Source organism: Antrostomus carolinensis, unplaced genomic scaffold, assembly GCF_000700745.2.
Source record: "Antrostomus carolinensis isolate BGI_N321 unplaced genomic scaffold, ASM70074v2 scaffold15659, whole genome shotgun sequence".
NCBI classification, from domain to species: Eukaryota; Metazoa; Chordata; class Aves; order Caprimulgiformes; family Caprimulgidae; genus Antrostomus; species Antrostomus carolinensis.
Genome location: NW_010339363.1, coordinates 17,263 through 38,486, shown reverse-complemented (window position 1 = coordinate 38,486; position 21,224 = coordinate 17,263). Strand labels below are relative to the sequence as shown.

Here is a 21,224-nt window from a genome sequence, read left to right as displayed (position 1 = left end):
TTGTCTGTTTTCTTTTCCTCCTCCTTTCTCCATCACTTATCCCTTTTTTTTCCTCTCTCTCTGCTCTTAGGTCTTCCAAGTTTGTCCTACTTTCTTCCATGCTTCTGCTATTGGATATGTGGTCCAGAAAGTAAGTTAGTTTGTTTTTTAAACAGGAGGTGCTTGGGTTGGAGCTCTTGCACTACAAATAGGCTTTTGTGGTGCCTTGGAGAGCCATAGAGCTTCTGACTAACGGCAGAACAGGCTGAGCATCCTGTTGGGCATGCTGGATACACCCCTGGTATCCCTGGAAAGCAGATCATTATACATGGGCCAAGGAATTTCTGTTTGTTTAGTAAGATGAAACAAACATTGCGCAAGAGCAAACACATTCTCTTTACAAAAGGCATTTGCACTTCTGTGTGTCTCTATTCTTTCAACAGGTAAGTCCCACAGATTCTTCCAACACTGCATCATCCATACAAACAATGTTCCTAGCAGGGACAAGAACATCAGGTTGCCTTGAGGTTCAAGGCTTAGACTGCCACCATTTCCCAAGAGCAGCTTCAGGCAAAGTACAGATGTGAAACACCAACATTATTTATTATTACAGACTGAAGTTTACATTTGATTTTCAAAGGAATCCAAATACCTATTTCTAGCTCATTTTTCCAACAGTTCTCCCAACAAGCATAAGACTTATTTACCATCAGCAAGAGCTTTTCTCTAGTGGCTGGCTGTAACCAACCAACCATCAGACCAACAAGAACATTAGCAGATGCCCCCTGCCCCCAAGACATGATGTTGCTTACATGATTGCAGCTGCAGAGCTCTGGGACTCATGAGAAATCACAGAGACTAAAACCCTTCAAGGGTGGGACATTCAGACAGAACATTCCAATTAGATAAATTAAGCCAAGAGCTCCAGGAGAAACCAGAGTTGTAGAGAGTGGGGCTATAAAGACAAACTAGGTGTTGCACAGCTGTAGGAAAATGTCACCAGGGGCAAGTTACTCTGCAGCCACCTCCTGCAGGGTTTCTCCCTTCAAAGGAAGGAGCCTTCCTGCTTCTGGCTATAAGCAGAAGTAGGACACAAGAGTATCAAGAGCTGCACCTGTGGAGCTTAGTTAATACCCCTTCACCAGAGACCAGTCAGTGCCCCTGCCATGGGAGGGGCAATGCTCCCCATGGGAGCATTTGGGGGCTGACACTGCAACTTTGCAGATGCTTCTTGGAAGATCACGACCACAGTACACATCCTGGAGAAGCACAAGTGCACTAGTAAGCAAACAAGCCTGACAACAGGTACCTGCAGCCCAGCAAACAAACATCCTACACCTGCAGGGTTCATCACCAGCCTGCTATGAGGATACTCTGCCTCTTGTTTAGAATATTAGATACCTTCCACATACAACACAGATTAGAAATTTCACTGCCAAACCCCGAACACCAGCTACCATCAAAAACAGCTCTAAGGCAATAGGTCTGTGGGCCTAATAGAGCAGCAGCTAAATAACAAATGGATTTATTTAACCTGCCTCCCACTGATTACACCAGAGCAAGCTGTTAATTGAGTAACTCATTGCTCTTATTGGATTGCATCTCAAGGCCTGATCCAACACTTGCTGCATCTTCCTTTGGCTTCCCCATACGACCCCACAGGCACAATGTCACCTCCAGAAAAAAGCAGCAGAATAAAGATCTGCAAAAGCACATGGCACAGAGCAACTACCCTACCCCACCTTCAATATTGCTGCTCATGACAGTGAGTGAGTGTTTGCAGGATCAGACCTTAAATCTGCAGCCTTAAAATGACCAGTATACCTGCCAGAGAAGAATTTAAGCACTCTTAAGCTTGTGCATATCACAACAGTGGCTTTATTCTGTTTGGAAAAGAACAGAAGATGATTTAGACGGCAAGGACAGCGCGCAACTAGAGTCAAGGAAAAGGCACTCAGGCATTGCCATATTACAGATGCAATATAGAGCTATAAAAATCTCTGCCAAAGCATCGGATTAAACAAGAATAAACTGCAAGAACGACACAACTCATTTCAAAGGATTGAGATAACTCTGAGTCAACCCCATGCTATCACCATTGCTTGCTAAGGAATATAATCAGTTACTGTGCACATTGATTTTTGGCAAACACAATAAATCTTAAAAAAAAAAAAATACTCCAATGCTCCAACATATCCTTGACTAGTTATCCAAACAAAATGAACTATAAGCAGAAGCACTTAAAACTGAGTCGGCTGAATTACTCACTCAAATCTAACTGCTAGGAAACTTTATTTGGAAATGGTGGAGCCCATAGAGCCATGCAGAGAGGCTGCTCCACAGCCAAGCGCTCTGCAAGAAACCCCACAGAGCAGGACACTACCCCAAAGCAAAGGGCTCACCTCAGAACATGGGCCTGTCCACACCAGTGAAATGTGTTTCACATCATCCTTTGGGTCTCCACGCTGTTCTCATTAAATTGCTCTGCAGCCACAGAAGGGAGGAAAGTCTTCCACACAACAGGGCCCATTTTTGCAAGCTGATGCTCTGTGGAAAGAAGCCACATGCATTTTGGGGTGAACTGAAACAGAATGACGTTCACATGTCCCTTGGGTGGGTTTGGCTGTTCTCCTAGCAGAGAGGTTCTCCATGCCAGGATAAGACTAGAGGTGACACACCCAACACACAGTGTCCCCAGGCCAGGACCAGCAGTTTTATCAACTACCTCACGTGAGGGGACAGGGCTCCCCTACTCACCTGTCCTCTGGGGGACACCACAGCAGCTCTCCATGCCAACAGAGATGGACTGCCCACACAAAGCCTTCAAAACCCTTCTGCTCTCTCCTCCCAGCATGCAGGGCGAGTACCTCAGCCCTTCCCCACAGCTGCTCTCATTCCCTCCTCAGCTCCAGGTGGGAGCAATTACCACTCCCCCTCATTAACCCTCTCCAGATACACCTGCTTTCTCAGAAGCAACATTGTCCCTTTGTCCAAAACAGCCAGGAAAGGCTTTTTTTTTTTTCCTTCCAGCATTGCACTCTGAGGGATGCAACCATTTTGGGGACAAGGCACCATCACAAATCCTCTCACCTCCCCATCTGCACTGGCTCCCCAGGGTCACTGCCCCATTATTTGCCTAATTGACAGACTTTGTCTGTATAAACACAGTCATCTCCTCCTACCAGCCTCTGAGAGTGGGAAACCTTCCTGGCAGAGGCAGCCACGCATGCTGGCACAGTCATGCCCTGTTTTGGGCTGGTTGTTTTCACACTGGTATATAAAGCACTCGTGGCCCACACAGGGCTCCTGGATGAAAAGCTGAAAGGATAAGTGATGTTGGAAAGCTGATCCCTCAGGGCCCGGGTGATGGACCACTCCTCAGGCCATCCTCCATCTTCTCCAAAGGCTGTTTTTAGCCCCCGATGCACAAAGGGAGACATGGTGCTCTGCAGTGAGGTGTTTCAAGGGATCCAAAGAGAAAAGGAAGGGTGGGGAAAAAATGAAAAACAAGGAAAGAGATAAAGCAGTCTCCAACACTCTGAACCACTCCACTGTCTTGTTGCCATGGGGGATAACTTGTGGCCAAATTGAACCCCAGCACTGCAGGCAGCTGGGGCTCACCTGCAAGCGGCTAATTACCTCGCAGGCCATTAGCAAAAAGTCTCCAGGCAGGCAAAGTAATGGAAAAGCTGAAACATTTTAGAGTCATTCCTCTCGGGGAGTAAGTAAGGGTGGGGCTGTGGGGGTTTTTATAACGGTGTGGTTAAAACATCAGTGATGTAAACTCTTTTTCCATGGAGTTTAAACACATAATGTGCTGCTTTCCAAGTTGATGCGAATGAGAGCGCTGCAACCTGTTGGCCATGTACCTCAGGGGTGCTGCCATCCTCGGTGGGGAGAGGCCAGGCTGCCAAGTGCACCTCTGCATAAAACAGACATCTGTCAGCTCTCTGTCTTTGCATTCACTGTAATTCTTCCTATCAGTGTGGTTTGGAAATCATATACGTGCATGGGAGTGAGGGGTTAAATTGCTGCTGAGAGGCATCAATGGATTTGTCTTCATCAATCAATGGTTGTGCAAACCAGCAAAGGATGAAGTAAGAAGTTCTGAATTTAGTGGGTAAAACAGTAAGAAACAAAAAAAGGGTTGTGGTTGTATTGAGTGACATAAAACTACTCAGCTTTTCACCATTTCATGTCAAAATATGTCTGTGGCATAGCCCTACAATTCCATCAGCAAACCTGGATCAACAGATCAAAAGAGGTTTTAAAGAACTGGACAATCACCTGCTGATTGACCACTGTCAGATAAGCCTGTGAGTAATTACAGTGCCTACGTTATTCAAGGCATCACCACTACTCAGATTTTCCTGAGTGACACCAGAATCTGCACATTGAGAGAGGATCTAGCTAGAGATTGTTCCCACCTTTAAAAAGCAGCTGCTGGGATGGCTCAGCTATCAGATTAAGAGGAGCAGCCGTGTCAGCTCACTTGGCGTCCTTTGGCAGAGGCCAAAATGCTTCTCCCAGTACAAGTTGCTCCTTCTGTACATGGAAAATTATAAAGGTGACTCCCATTTATAAAAGATGATGTACCAGGGCCCTGCAAAAATGGGCCCATCTGTTGACTCTCTGGCTCCACTTCGAAAAGGCAACAGAAATTAAGGTTTCCAACCATCTTTCCAGCAACAATATAAGTTTTCAAGGAATGTTGGCAGCCGTCACAGCTATTTATCTGCAGCCTGCGGGGGGCTATTCAAACACACCAGGTTTTCTGCCAAGGGCAGGGCTTGAGGTTTTCTGCTCCACGGTCATTTGAACCTCAGTGTTTCCGTCCACATTCATGCGCTGGGTCCCGGTATCGTTTCCGCTGCCTGCTGGATCATAGGTAGGGATGTGGGAGCAGCTGGCAGCCACGGGCATCGCTCCACCTGGGCACACATCCATGGGACGTGGTAGCCCTGCGAGTGTGCACACCTCTGCCTCTCCACCCCCACGCACCAGACTCATTTGGTCTCATGGTTTGTGTAAACCCTTTCCAATCCTGAGCAGAGCCCACAAACTGAGCATGGGGAATAGTCTGGGCAAACAAATAACCTTGTTCCTGCAAAACTACTGCTATAACTAAAATTTTTCAGCCACTGTCTGCTGAAGTCAAGTTTCCATTGACTTCAACAACTGCTGGGTCACAATTTGCTTAAGTGTTTCCAGACTTCGGCCCTTCCAGCAAACACCTTGGCCAGTTGTTAAACAATAACTGAAATCCATCAAATATTTGAGTATTTGCTTAAGCAAAACAGATAAAATTTGAAGCAGGGTTTGGTTCTTGGTCTTTATCTGTTGGCCAGCTTAGTCTTTATCAATTATCAGTTACTGGGTGGATACATATCCAGAGAGATTTAACAAACAAAGGATACTAATAGCAACACAAGGTAAAGCGATAGTAAAATAATATGAGGTTTTACTTTTAACAGAGCAAAAGTATTTGTGATGATATGTGGACACCTAAACCATGTTTATCTTTCTATACATAATTACCCTAACAGTGGTATTTTTGTGTGTGTCAGGCTCACCAGGAGTTGCATGTTCCAGATTTGAAAAAATGGCTTCTGGACATCAGACTGAAATTAGGCCCCTTTATTAATTTTAGCTTTAGATTTTTGTCTTGGAAAAAAAATTAATCCAAGGTACCCACAGGCTAACATGAGTAAAAGAAGTGTTTTAATGTCAGAGGAGGTTTTTGAAGCATGACAAATTTGATTTTGCTTGAATCTGCAGCTAAAATCAAATCAATTAGCAAGCTGAGGATCATGAAAAAACACGTACAACTGGATTAGATGGTTGCAATCAACATGAGAAACGATAGGTGCAACATGGGCTGGGACTTACAGCATTAGCCTACAGCTCAAGGGTCCAAAATTAAAATCCTCATCGTGGTACAAACTTCTTGCTTGACTTTGGCTGAGTCATGTAACATCTGTCCCTCAGGCACTACCTGCCTGGCTCCAGGGCTGCTGGCTACACTACAGACATTCTCCAGCAAGGAGCAGTTGTGCTCAGTGCCTGCAGCCCCTCACTTAGCTAGTTTGCAGTTGTCTTTTCCCTGTCTACATTGCCAGGCTGGAGGGGTTCACCTTGCCTCCCTGTGTCTCAGGTTCCCAGATGTATGAAAAGACATAATAGTAATTTTTGCTTCCCACATATTTCCTAGGGAGGTGTGTTATCAAAGACCATGAGTGTCTTGGCTTCTGTTTAAAATGCAACCTTTGCAACCACTACAGAGGGGTTGAAAGAGGACAAGCTGTCAGACGTAAAAGCATCCTGTGGAGAAGAGTCAGGTTCAAAAAGCAGAGCTGGAGACATGGCATTACTGCAAGGGACTCCCACAAAGCTCCTCTGCTGCCACAGCCTTTTCTAGTCGGCTCCACTGAGACATGGGACAGGACACAAGAGTCGCACCCCAGCCCCCTCGGCTGCCCGCTGTCAGCGTGTCATAGAATCACAGAATGGTTTGGGTTGGAAGGGACCTTAAAGAGCATCCAGTTCCAACCCCCCTGCCATCAGCAGGGACACCTTCCACTAGACCAGGTTGCTCAAAGCCTCATCCAACCTGGCCTTAAACACTTCCAGGGAGAAGCAGCCACAGCTTCCTTGGGCAACCTGTTCCAGTGTCTCACCACCCTCACAGTGAAGAACTTCTTCCTAATATCTAATCTAACCCTACCCTCTTTCAGCTTAAACCCATTTCCCCTTGTTTTGTCATTAACTGCCCTTATGAAAAGTCCCTCCCCAGCTTTCTTGTAGGCTCCCTTCAGGTATTGGAAGGCTGCTATAAGATCTCCCCAGAGCCTTCTCTTCTCCAGGCTGATCAGACTCCTTCAGCCTGTCCTCATAGCAGAGGTGTCCACCTCTCTGAATGCAAAGCCTCAAGCTGGGGAGTCTTAATAAACGTTCTGCTGGCTCTTCACATAGTGATTTTGTGTGAGTCACAGTTAATGCCAGTGAAGTCTTATTTAGAAAGATAGTTAATGGCAGCTGAAGCTATGCAGAGGCTTAAATTTGGTGTGCTCCAAGGTGCCAACCTAAACGACCCACGTGGTGTCCATGGCTACACCAGGGGCAGAGTGGAGAAAGAAGCCGCTTGTCCAAGGACATGGATGTGATCTGTCCCAGCTAACCAGACCCAAACACCTCTGGCTAGATCCGAGTCAAGTCTTTTTCTTGTATATAAATGCACTGGGAATCATGGTAACTACTCAGGTCTATGCTGGTGGTAACACAGAGGAGTCAGGTCACACCTTTCTGCCTTTTATGCTTGTTCCTTGTGTCCAACAGCACTGGCTATATGAACATTTTTACTTTCTCTGTCAGATTAATTTTCCCTTTGCTAAAAAAGCTTGTATTAAAATTACAGGCTATTTACAGAAGGCTTAGTCACAAATAAGGTTGCAAGTTTGGGGTTTTTTTATTTCATATGCCAAACAATTTTGTTATTCCCTATGTCAAACAAATCAAGTGAACAGTATCCCCTTAAACTACATGCTTCGTGTTGGGTTCATAGTTAGGCAAAAGCAAATCTGTGTGTGCTTTTCAAAGGGTTATTTCACAAACAACAGAAAAAAGGAATAGTCATGGGAAAATTACAAACTCTTTGGCACAAAGGAAATTATGAATGCAATTTCCTGAGCTCAGTGTGCTGAAGGAGCTGCAGTAAATAGCTGTCAGGCAGCTTTCTCTACCAAAAGATTTTAGACATGATACCTGTCTCTGAAGGAGATTTGTCTGTGCTGGACTTTTGCTCTCCTTCCAGTTCAGATGGGATTTGCAACTGATTTAGTTCAGCTGGCACAAAGGGCGCATGGGTGTGTTTTCTTTGGTTTAAACCAAGTTTTCTGGGAATGGTCTGTTATGCGAGAATGAGAGAGCTCACTTCTTTGGTGAATTCTGCTGAGGAAAAGTGATTTAAAGATGGTTTGAAGTCACAGCTGAAAGAGACTCAAGAGAAAGATCTCAGATATATGCATTGATAGAGAGAAGCTGTCTTCCTACCATTTCCAAACTGGAATAAATATCTTCAGTAAAAACAGGTTGTGAAAAGGAACTGAACCAACAGCGGGGAAAAATATTTGACATTAAAGACTCTGGGTCTGAGGAAGAACATGAGAATTATGCAGGGGCTATTTAGATTTTGATGAACAAGCCTTTCTCAGGAGAGCAACACCCTACAGCAAGGGGTGACAGAGCTGTCCCCCAAGAGGAAAAGGGCTCTGGGTGCTCTGTGTTCATCTCCTGCCTTCCTCACACACACCTGAGCTGGGTGGTGAAAAATGCTGCTAGACATTTTGGGGGTCATCAGTGCCTCATGTCCCCCATCCCAGAGCTGCTGGCAGGGATGCAGGTGCTGGGTGGGTACAGAGGGTGCTGCTTTGATGTGGCACCACAGGCAGAACCAGCTTTTCCTTGTGAAACACGTCGGCTGGTGCCCTGGGTGCTGCTAGGCTGGCCCCGCTGCCTTGGAGAAGTGCTGCAGCAATGCCCCTGGCTCCATTCCGAGAGGTTTCTGCCCCTCCAGCAACCCTGCGAGTGTCCTTGGCAACTCAGAGCCACAAACATCAAGCGGTAGGAGCCAAGAGGGACTGGCCAAACACGAAACCTGGTAACTGGGCTATAAATATTTACACACTGCGCCTCGGCTTTACTCATCCTGCTGCATCAGGAGCACAGCCAGCCACAGAAGTCCAGGTATTAACTGTCCTGCTTGCTGTGGTCCAGGACTTTCAGCCGGACCATAATCCCCACTGTCTCAGTGTCCTGGGTCAGATCCACTCCCAGGGAGGCCAACGGATGCTCCTCTTCCCAGCCCAAGGTGCCAGTGCATCCTGCTCTGATTCTGGTTTATCTGCAGCAGTTGATTTTGATGGAGCCCATCACTCCCCAGATCAGCAGAGCCTGTCAGCCCAGCCAGCTCAGTGCTGCTGCAGATACAACTGCTCCAATGCCATCTGGGCACGGCTGCCTGACCCCCAGCTGGGCTCTCCTCCTTGGGGCAATGAAATGCAGTCTTGTGAGCATTGCTGAGGCTGATGCTGGCTATGGAATCTCAAATTAAACATCTTTAAAACCAAGATGATCCTTTTTTTCCAGGGAATTTTTTACTCAACCCCTACACCCTTGTCACGAGTGCCATCAGTCTATTATCAGCTCTGTCATCGGAGCACAGACAGATTCCAGCTGAAGCAACAAGTCACTGATGGGAGTTGAGTTTAGGCATTTAACTGTGCCAAACGGTGCTGGCTTCTCTCTAGTGGGACAATAGCATTCAGCCCTTTAAGGCATCTGACCCAGAGCTAAGGCATTTTATCGACAACAAATATCTCAGCAACAAAGCTCCAGCTGGTGAACCAGCCCATGCAGAGCAGAAACAAAGTCATGAGGGAAATTCATTTGCCTTTTGTAACAATTGGGGCATTCTCATGTGAGCAGCGGACACAGCTCTAAAGTCCCAGGGTGGAAAACATAACCTAGACATACCTTGTATGTATCACTTGTATGTATGCAGGGTTGTATCACTTGACCTGCCTCATCAGAAGAATCCTTGATTATGCACCTTGGAAAATGAACACAAATGCAAATAGCAACCTTAGACCACTCAACCAGACATAATTCAACTAAATAACTTTAGGATGTTCATGTCCATTCCAAAGCTAATAAATACAGCAGAGTATGTGGTGAAGGGAAGAAGTTTGTATTAAATCTGGCCCTTCTGTCACTGAGATCCAGAGGCATTTCCAATTCTCTCTTATTACAGATCTCAAATGCTTCAGAGCTTGGGAGAATTCACACAACAGATCCAAAAGCACCAGTGATTAATATTAACTGCCTGGAAAAAGAGAAAAGCAAAGCAATGCTGCGTCTGTTGTTGCCCTTCCTCTTGTACCTCTGGGAGTTTTAGGAGCGAGTGGTGTCACAGAAGAGCAGTTGTGCCCATGGAGCTGCTAAGCAGAAAAGGTACATTTTGGTACAGGCCAGTGCTTCAGGAGGGGCAAGGGAGATGTTGTAGATGGGATGCAGGTGCAGAACATGCCTACTAAGGCCCCCTCTCTGATTGTTCTGTGATTAGTCCATCCTAAATCAGGGCTGCAGCTGGCATGGGGGAGAAGAGGAGGTCACTAGGATGCAGGACATTTACTGCTACAAACATTGAAGGGGACAACAGCTCCTTTTGCTTAGTTTGGAGAATGAACAGAGCATCACCAAGCCACGGGCTGTGGACACCAGGCCACAGAAACAGGGAGGAGGAGGAAGAAGATGTCCCTGACAGAAGGATCAGGCACAATTCAGGATACAGGAGTCCCTTACCAACAAAAAGGGTTCAGAGATAGCTGCTGGGTACCTGCAGCTCTTGGCTGTAGTTCAGCATAGCTTATAGGAGGAGGAAGGGCAAGGGAAAACATTGCTGCTGCTGTCTCAGCCCAGGCACATTTACATTGAGAAATGCTTTGATGCTCCGCTGCTTGGTATTTTCCTATTCACAAAGCATCCTTTGCACCATGGTGCCTTCCCAGCTCAGCACAGCACCCATGTAGGTAGGCTGGAATAACGAACTTTGCTGCTGCGAGTAGAAGAGCTGACATCCTGCATAAAGCTGACAGCTTTAATTTATACACTTTTTATCTTTGTCTGCATTCCTGGGAGCTTATGCGTACAGGAAAGGGAGCAATGTTCACACATAGCCTTAAAAGTAGCTATGACCACACTATTCTGCAAAACACACGGGGTTAGGAGATTGCAACCATATATGGGCTCCTTGGGGCTGGAGCAACGCTGGCACCCCTTGGAGGAGGACAGCCAGTGGAATTTCCTATGAAAGGCCAATTAATGAAGACCAAATCCTTTTGTATATACGCATGTCTAAATATTGGACAACAAATTCAAGGCTTTGCTACTCCAGAGTCCTGAAGCTTACAGAGTCTCCTGCAGTCATTAAGGGATCTTGTAGCCTCTGACCCAGGCTCTAAGTGCTCAGCATGGACCGTCAGGGCTGGAGTAAGGAAAAGCACTGAGATGGGCTGTGCAAGGGCTGCATGTTCTAAAGTAACATGGTCCAGAGTCCCTGGTTTCCAAACTCTGTTCTGAGACCAGACCTTTACACACCTTTGGTACCATCCTGCAACACTGAGTGGTGACAGGCTGGAATTCTGCTTTCCCTGGCTTTGGGCTCTCCAGTCACAGCCTCACCCCTCTCACCTTGGCAGTGGCCCACCAAAACTGTGCCTTGCTTCTTACCAGGCTTCTCCAAGGGCCAGGAGCCTTCAAGGATGTCAGACCCATGGCATTCTTGTGCTACTCTCCTTTTAGCTATGGTAGAGAGATCAGGATACTGGGAGCCAGACTGTCCCCAGTGCTGCTCCTGACAGGAAAGTGCAAAGCAGCTTCTGATGTCAGTGTGGTTATGGGCACCAGGTGAGTTGTAAATGCTTTTCTATTAAGTGTCACCCACATTGCTCCCAGCTCAGCAGAGGAGATGGAAAGCAGTAGGCATACATGGTGTTTGTGCTGGGCAGTGTTGCTATGCTTGCACTGGACACAGAGAGTACACAAATACTCCCATGGCCTCTGGGTTCTCTCATCGGCTTGGCAGATTTTGTTGTGATTGTCAGCAAGGACACCATTTCTTCATTTCCCCTTTACTTGCCTCGTCTTCCAATTATTCTCCAATCACAGACATATATGGCCAAAAGGCTTTTTGCAATTTAGTGTTATAAGAATATATTTGGGCCCATTAGCATTCGAGAAGCACTTCCACCCACACCTTCTCTCTTAGTCTGGCCAAGGTATTTCCTCCAGAATACTTCCCATGTCTGGTAACAGACACTGTTTTGGGGCTGTGATGAGCAGGACTCAAGCAGAGAGAAAAGTCCTCTTGCAACTATGCACACAGCCCTCATGACCACAATTTGGCTGCAGATGACAGCAACTTCTAGTGCTTGGCATGGCTTAAAGCCTAGGTGATGCCCTACCCATGAAAGCTGGGCAGCCTAGAGGGAGAAGCACCATGGAGGAAGGTGCCCTGGCAGCCTCAGTTCTGTGTGTGGGGTTTGAACCAGCTTTGATATTTGCCCACAGCTCCAGCAAGGGCTGCAGCTCATCTCTGAGAGGCTGAAACCAACCCTGCAACCAGCTTGTAACCACTAGCCTTAAATTCCTGATTCTAAAAGCCTAAGAAGGAAAAAAAATGCCAACCAGCAGCTGGCTTTAAAGAGGAAAGCAAGATGCAGGGTAGATGTACAGTCTCTGAGCCCGAGGTCACCTCAACTGCCTCCAGACTCCTGGGTGTTGATACCTACCCACAGGTACCCTGCTGAGACAGCCACATCCAGTTGTGTCAGCAAATTCCTCCCTTTCTTCCGTGCAAAGTCAGCAAGGCTGCCATCGCTGAGCCAAGCACCTTCTTTGAGAAGGTGGTAGCTTCTGCAAAGGGGCTCAGGTCGGTGCAGCAATGGGTCTTTTCTCCTTTCTGCAGATAAGGACTTGAGCTGGATGGTGCATAAGGCATGGTGAACATGGCAGGGGTTGGAGAGGGGCTCTGGAGCAGGGTGGGGCTGGCAGCCTCTGCGCTGCCTGGACCTGCAGGGACCCAGTGGTGATGGACAATTACAGTCCTTTCCAATATTGCCATCTAGAGGACCCAGCAAGGACAGGAGATCCTTGCAGGCCACGATGAGATAAGGAAGAAGAATCAAAAGCTTGCTGGTTTTTAATTTTACCTCACATAAAGGCTTTCCCAGCATGACATGGAGCCAGAGAGCCAAGCGCACAGGACTGTCCGTGCCTTGGCCATGAGAATACAGGATTGCTCTAAAAACAGCCCTGTGATTTTTTTGAGGCTGTAGATACCCAGCACTGGCCCACTTCCCAGCACTGTACTGAACATGGCCAGGTGGTACAATAGCTTGACTGAAAGCTGTCCCTAATCAGCTCAAACTGAACTGAACTAATAAAACTGGGACTATTCAGCAAGTGGCAGCTCTACACACCTACCTGCAGTGCAAGTCTCCCTCTCCAGACCATGCAGGATCTGCCTCATCCTTCTTCCAGTGCCTCTGGACAACACCTATCCATATTGTTTTTTGCATGGCTACAACCATACACCAGTTCATGGCACAGCAAGCCCATCTCAGAGGATGCCTGCCTGGAACCACGTGCCTTGTGGAGGAGCGGACGCATGCCGGCTGGTCCCGTCTACATTCTGGGCACTGGAGATGAGTGCCCTCACCAATGGTGAGCCCAAGGGCCTGAATCATACCATATTTCAACAACACAAATCATTTGTAAGGGGTGTGCTGCACTTCTTTTGAGGGTTTGTGAAGGTAAAGGGCTGCCAAAAGGCATTTGTTCAGTTGCTAAACTACGTCCTTGTTTGCTTTAGTTACGTGCCCAAGTACGACCCAAGCCTGGGCTGGATGGCGTGTGTACAGCAGGAGTAGCCATGTTTATTCTGATTGTCAGGATTCTGAGGTGCAAGGGTGCATGGTGGAATCAGCATCATTTCCTAGTATGAAAATAAACATCGTTACCTCCTGTCCTACTCCTGTGACTGCCAGTAGCACAGGCCACCCACAACCAGCGTGACACTGGACAAGCCCTTCTGGTTTGCAGACTCATGGTACTTTTGTGAGCTGCAGTCAAGGCTTTGGCAAAGGCCAGGGTGAGAGCTCAGGCCTTGCTGCACCATGAGGACAGCAGTCCCTTTGGAAAGCAGAACAGACACCCCCCCGGCTGACCGCTGCTATGGGCGGGAGACAAGTGTGTTTCACTAAGTTTCAGGGGCTATCCTCCTGCAGCCATGCAGAGATATGAAGAAGGTGTTTTTGTAAAATTTGAAAGGTGAAGTTTGTCTTTTGTGAATCAAAACTCTCAAAACCAGATTCCTGAAGCTTCCGAGATGCCCTCTGTATTGAAGGACTGTAAAGTATTTGAACAACAAACCTCTTCAGCTGCTCTGACAGCACATGGCACCAAAAGAGCCATACAGAGGGGAGACGGAGGGCAGAATCGCCTCCAAAGGATGGCAGAGCAGCTGCCATGAGCCCAACTGCAAATTCCATAAAAATATGGGATGTAAAAGCCCACAAAAGCTCAGGAGCCTCACTTTTGCAAACATCCCATATTGATGCCTCTTGCACAGGTCACCCCACCACCCCAGGACACGTGTGAGTGAGCAGCACTACCTCAGCTGGGTTTTGCTGTTTGTGGAGGAGCCCAGGAGCTGCAGCAGCTTTTAGCAGACATCAGCATCTTTCTGCTCCTCAGCACCTGTCCCTGCAAGGAAGGATGGTCCCTCCAGCCCACGGGGTTCAGCATCTGTATCCGTGGCTGCTGCGTTACCCGTTGGCCAAAGGCCACGAACAAACTGGTCCGAGAAGGTCAAGCTGCACGTTGTCACTTTGCTACAGATTTATTTCCGTGTGAATAAATGAAACAGTACACACAATTCCAGAAAAAAAAATAAAATTAAAAAAAATCTTTTATAGGCCCATTCTCCTTCTTTCACAGTACAACGCAACAGTAAAGGATTTAGTCAGTGTAAACAGAAGGTCCAATAGTGATCATCAGCTATCACAGATCAGCTGCACAAACACCACAACTACAGAGTTAATGCCATTACCACACAAATCGACAGTACTAGTACAAATCATAACTTTACCTACAATGCTTTTTCATGTGCAAAAACCATGAAAATTCAATTTACAGAAGAAGGGCACCTTCTCTAAATCTTTGTGAGAGCTGTAAGCGGCCTCCTTGGGGCTGTCTTATCTACTTGGCAAAAGGTCTTTGTGCCTGATTCTCCTACAGGTACCTTTAACTTCATCTGCAGCACACAAGCCACCAGGGCTCTGCCTCTGAAAACCAGGCACTCGTGTATTCTCTGCGGCAGCAGGACAAAGAAAATAATCAGCTGAGGATGAATCCAAGTCATTTATTAAATCACTCCTGAATTTCAGCTTAGATTCACTGATTCACCAAGACTGTGTAAAACCATCCTGGTTATATGATGTATGGATCACAGGAGTTCACAGGTAACCCATAAAAATCATCATTTGTTAATTTTTTTTTCTTGAATGTACTAACTGAACTGTCACTGGCGTCAAAAGCTGAGGCTTATGGTAACGTGTTGGCAAGCTTAAAGAGAGTGGAAAAAATACTGAAGTTGAAGGGACAGAGAAAGAGAGGAAAGGAATGCTACCAAGGCAAAATGCTGTGGCCATCTCACAGCGCTCGGCTGCACATCTGCACCTCAGCTGGGGATTGCTGGGGAAGGAAGGAGCCCTGGGCTTACGCTGCGCCCGCACACGGGGCCGGGTGATGGGAGCAGAACCGTTCTGCACCTCCAACGCCACCTTTGTAAATTGAATCCATAGTCAGATTATACAGGAAAAAACAAGAGGTAGGTATTTATCATACCTCTTCAAAAAAGGCAAAACAAACAAAAAAAACAGGATGTAGAAGTGATGCAGTAAACCTAAAGTCAACAGGTACCTACTTTTTTTTGTAATTATTTTTACCTTTTTTTTTTTTTTTTAAACACATGAAGTTAAGTTACAGACATCATATAAAATGCACACTTTATGGAATTCCTGCATAGCAGGAAACAAAGAGGCTAGCGCTAATCCAACAGCTATGTTAACAGCAAGACTGCCATTTACTGGTGCAAGGAAGATGCCCTATCTAAATATAAACAGAGCGTTACCCCCTCTTCTAGAGGAGTCCTATGGCAACACTTACACATTTTGTTCAGAAGGAAAAAGAAACCATTTTCTTGGGGATAAACCGATAAAATAATTAGTTTCACATCCGTAAATTTAAGGCAATGTTACTTAGACCTGAGAAAATGAAAAAAAAAAAAAAAAAGTGTAAATTTATTTTCTCAATTATACATATAACACTTGAAATTTCAGTATTTCTTGTCTCCTCCAACTCTCAGGTGGTGCTGGGGAAAACAGCCGTGGGGACACTGCTCTGAGGTCTCAGGGTTGGATCCTGAGAGATGCAGAGTTTGTTCCAAGGAAAGCTAACGGGAGCTGTGAGTGCTCAGACTGACCCAGCTCTTTTTTATATATTCTCTTTTTAAACACCTCTGTTTAAGCCCTCTGGAGAGTGTTAACTCCAGAACAGGCCTGTAGTGCACCGGTAACCCTGAAAGGTTTGTATAGCAAAACTGCAGCTAAAATAGACAAAATTACATACAGTAGATGTCTGTGATTCCTCCTTTTCAGGAGCAAAAGAAGGACGTCAGGGTTAACAATTTCACTGTACCTTTAGCCATTCCCATAACTACAGAGTAAATTTTTTAATACTAGTGTGAAATTTCAAATTGTTCTGTGCTCTTCCTTGGAAAATAAAAATTAAAATTAAAAAAAAAGAACAAAAAAAAAAAATCAAGTCTCAAACATTTCTCATTAAACGGTAAGAGACACGAGAGAGATTGGGTGGGGATTACAGACACACAGCATGCTAAGGAGTTATTAAACAAAGTGCAATGATTTTTGACTATACAGGAGGACGGATGGACAACTCCCCTTCAGTACCACCGAGATGCTCAATACCTCTGGAGAGGTCTGGAGGTACCGTGTCAATCTGTAGCCGTAAAGCTTGTGTTCAAGGATGGCCAGACTCCACGGCCCCACGTGCAACTGCAGTAGCTCCGCACATCTCAGCTGCGCCCATGACTGCAGGAGAAGGGATTCGCTCGCACAAAGACACAGTCGCTTCCCGAACATGAAATTTAGTTGCCAGTTGAGGATTTGATGGCTGGTTCTAGAAAGTTGCTTGAGCCACAAATGAAAGATGGACTCAGCCCTAAAAATCTGTGCACGCCTGGTGTAGTTTCTGTGGGATCACCTCCTTCTCCTAAACATCACTAGAGACACAAACCATCCCTCCCTCCTGCTCCCATCTGAGCAGCCAGAGACCCGCAGTTCTTGCTGCCAGCTTTGGCCGGTGCCTGCCGTTAGCCCGCTGAAGCAGGGCTTGGGCAGGGGGTCACTAAAAAGCAGAAGGTCTCTAGGTCCCAGCTCAGGATCTCACAAAGTGAACAAGTTTATCACCGGCCGCTGCCTGGCGAAAGGGTCTGCAGGCAGATTTTTCACTGATATTTCACACGTGACTATCCAAAGATCAGAGACCAAAAAAAACCAACCAAACTAAACAATCCTCATCTGAATAGAAAGTGATTTCCACTGCTCGCCAGCACCTCCCTACCCTCCTCTCCCATGCTCAAAGCATGAACAGGGAGTCAGCTCCTTTACTTACCCTGCTGGGAACTTAAACCCTTTGTCAAATCACACATTAAAGAAGCTCACTGTGTGCAAAAGACTCTTACGCTAAAACATTTCCACCCTACACAGTGCAGTCAACACAGTTTTTAACTTAAATTTGCAGCTTGTTCTTTACAAGTGCTTGGCAGAGAATACTTATATTCTTCTGACACCATATAAATAATATTTATACAGCTTAGACATTTTGAGACATGCATTAGACTTTAGGTAGTACATATTTCTTGATCATATATGCAAATATTACTGTCAATTAAACCAAAAAAAAACCACCTTATGCTGGACCATGTCTTGCGTTATCCAGGACATTTGACGGTGGTTCCGAATCGTCCATGGGAAGCACCAGGCGCGTTCCCCGGATTACGAGTTCATGGTCCCCAAAAGCCAGCTCCCGATCGAGCGCGTCTTCGGAGCTGTTCCCCACGAAGCGCCGCGACGTGCCGCTGGATGCAACAGAGTCGGTGTTGACGGTGGAATCCCCATAGGTCAGGCTGATGTCCCCGTCATTCAAAATGAGGTCAGAGTCATCGTCCTTCAGCTGCTCTTGATTCTGGGCAATAAACAGGAGGAAAGTGCTGTTTAAGTCTTGCTGAATAGCTACGTGTGCAATTGCACGGTGGTGGTGAACAAGCGAGATAAAGGCACGGAATCACAGACTCTCCTGCACCATGACCATAACCAGATGTGCCACACACACATCTCTGAGCCCAGGAAACTCACACAACACACCAGTTTCTCTGCAGACTGCCTAAAAGGGCTCTCTTGGCGACTTTTTACGATGAGGGTGATGAAACAGTGGCCCAAGTTTCCCAGAGACGTGGTAGAAGCCCCATCCCTGGAAACATTCAAGGTCAGGCTGGACAGGGCTCTGAGCAACCTGATCTGGTTGAAGATGTCCCTGCTCATTGCAGGGGGGTTGGACTAGATGACCTTTAAAGGTCCCTTCCAACCTAAACCATTCTGTGATTCTATGAAATGGCCTGTCCTCCCACTCCCAGCTGGGCCTGGGGAAGGGCAGCCATGCCAGCTTCACTGAGCCAGTTACTGAGGAACCACCATGAATACACCACAGATCCCTTCATAACCAAACAGTCAGCTGGAAAAGCAAAATGCTCACAGGAATGAGCTCATCCATCAACCCTAGTATCTGATCTTCCCCCAGGCTCCCAGCTTGATGCCACAGAGCAGCATCCAAAAAGCTAAGCAGAAACATGAGCATGTCAAACTCCTCCAACACTGAGACAGAAAGGACATCAATGGACTCACTTCGTACGCCTGCGGACTCGTCAGGCACCGGGCAATAGGCCCACAGCACCCAGGGAGCGTGGTCGTCAGAGGAGGACCGCTGTGTGTCAGCAGAGGTTTTAGATAGCTACAGAGAGGGTTAAGGAAGAAGGAGGAGTAGGGCAATATTGGTATGTCGAGGGGTGGGATGTAGAGGCAGCATTGAGGGACTCCATCTCTTGAGGAAATCACAGGAAGGAAAGAAACACAAGTCCCTGGAAGCACCAAAATTACAGGGATGAGCAATGTGAATGCAAACACACACAGCAGGACATGAGTGGACCAGGACACAGTCCTCTAAGAAAAGGTTTATCAGCATCACTTGTCCCATCACCCTGTGCCTCTCAGCCTGGCAAATGGCTCCTCCGCTAATTCATGGCAAAGCATTTGCAAGGGAGGAGAGGCACGGATTTAGCAAGAGGGCTACAAATGAGAAGACGTTCTGCCCTTCCTGCCCACCTGCTACAGGGATCAAGGACCTCCTGGGCTTCCAGCCTTGGCCAGCCCAGCTTGGAACTGAGCTACTGCTGCATTCCCAGTTAATGGTGGGTGAAAATGGTCATTTCTCACAGCCACAGACACGAAGAGGTACAAATCAAAACTCAGCCAGTGTGATGGGAAAGCAAACACTGGCTCCTCTGCTAAGCGTGGAGTCACACTCTGAGGCAACGCAGTTGCAGGGGCAGATGGGATTTGGCACGGCACGCACCGACCGCCACTCAAGGATACTTGTGATCAAAGTTGTACCACATGCGGAAGAGCCAGGCGCTTTCTGCCTTCGTACTCCTCCTCTCGCTCTCCGGGACACCCTGTGGGAGAGCAAATCATTAAATAGCAGCAGGGCAACATGCCACGACCTGGATCAGGGCCAGGAGCCCTCACGGGGCACCAGGTTATCCCCAGGGAGATGTAAGAAGACACACACCTTCCCACTGCCTCTTCAGAAGAAACCTTTGGGTTGCAGCGAGTTTAAGGACCTTCACACAACAGGATGAAGGTGCTTCCAGCACCACACTCTGCATTTAGCAGCATACAACAGCCTCAGCGAGGTGGTATCAAAGCACAAAATTACCATTTTTCTGCTAGAACCTTCCAGTTTCTGGCCCCAAGGTTTTAAAGTGCCTCAGAGCCAGCAGCTGCATCCAGACATCACATTTAATAGTGACTGACAGGTCCAACCTCCATCAAATCTTGCCTGAGATTTTTGAATGCAAATAGTCGTGTGTTATGGGGACTCCTGGCTTCCTTTTCATCAGAGAAAAAATATAAAACTGTTTGGAGGGGACTATGAATAAAATTACATATTTCACAGAAATATGTGATCTATGGCTCTGGGCTGCCTTTAGTATTTGATGCTTTCACTCCAGGAGGTGAACAGCCCAATAAATAAATAGCTCTGAAAAAAATTAACCTCCAAGGTGCAGAACCCACACTGAAATCAAGTAGAGCCACAGCCACAGCATGACCGGGCTGCAGACACATGAGCAAGACAGCTCAGGGCTACCAGGCAGGAAACTCCTGACGCCGCAGGGCTCCAGCATTTATCTCAGCACAGTCAGTGGTTCCTGAGCTGCCACATTAACTACCCACAGGAAACGTGGGGGCAAAAGAGAGGTTGAGGGTACCCATGGGCAAAAGTGGGACAGAAGATGCAACATAAAATGAGTCAGTAAATGGCATTTCTGTACTGCTCTGGATGCTGGGATCGGGGAGAAAGCCTCCATGTCATGTACATTTTGGTATTTATTTCAAACCCAGCAAGGGAGAGACTGAATCTATTGCAGCAGCAATATGGACTGACTAAACAGTCCAGTGTTATGTCTATGCCCTTCTTTCCACCCGAATAAAAGCAACCCTCATTATAACCACAGAGAGCACAGAAAAGCCATGACTCCCACTGACTGCAAACTCTTTCACCAGAGGACCTAAAAACTCTCCTACAGCTGGAAGGGAGCGGAGGACAGACAAGACATTCACAGGGTCTCATGTAAACCCTGCACCGATGGGCACAGTGCAAATTCCTCTGCAGGGGCAGCCCAGGAGCACCACACTCACCACGTTCTCCTGATCCGCGTCCACACCAACTCTGTGGAGGAGAAAACAAGCACAGGGTGAGCACAAGCAATGCCAGGCAGGCACATGCCACAGTCCAGGGGGGAAGGATGAGATCTTCCTCTTCCCTCTTAAAACCGAGCAGCTTAACGCAAGCATGGGACAAGGGAGAGGACACGTTGTGCCTGAAGAGCCCAGGCACGCCGCACTCACCGGATATTGAGGCAGGACAGCATAGCTGTGGTGCCCCCACCGAAAACCCACACCGTAAAGAAGACGATGAGGAGCGTTGTGCTGAACATCATCTGCCGGGCGTACGTGGCCGTGTCGCGGATGGCCAAGGCAAACGCCATGGCTCCTCGCAGCCCTGCCAGGGAAGGGATGGCAGAGGAGCTGTGTTAGCCCACGGCACAAGTGGCTGCTCCCACCGCAGGCTTCCCCACCCAGGGTTGACATCTCATGGGTGGTCCTGTCCCTCTGATGGGACATCCACCACTGGAAGAGATCACAGTGCTTTAACAGTGATGATTTAAGCTTAAGTGTATGCTGTGAAAGCTGGGGTTATTGCTACTC

General features: G+C 47.2%; 1 protein-coding gene across 1 annotated transcript in view; it reads right to left on the bottom strand.

Annotated features, from left to right (window-relative positions):
- Nucleotides 1-17,399: 17,399 nt before the first annotated feature.
- SLC9A6 (solute carrier family 9 member A6) overlaps nt 17,400-21,224 on the bottom strand; it is a 15,377-nt gene continuing 11,552 nt past the window's right edge. Inside the window, exons 11-15 of the mRNA XM_010175826.2 lie at nt 20,865-21,018; nt 20,655-20,685; nt 19,329-19,408; nt 18,582-18,687; nt 17,400-17,865 (exon numbers count right to left, since the gene is read on the bottom strand). Of these exons, the coding sequence (XP_010174128.2) occupies nt 17,590-17,865; nt 18,582-18,687; nt 19,329-19,408; nt 20,655-20,685; nt 20,865-21,018 (647 nt within the window). The 3' untranslated portion in view covers nt 17,400-17,589. The remainder of the gene's footprint in view (nt 17,866-18,581; nt 18,688-19,328; nt 19,409-20,654; nt 20,686-20,864; nt 21,019-21,224) is intronic.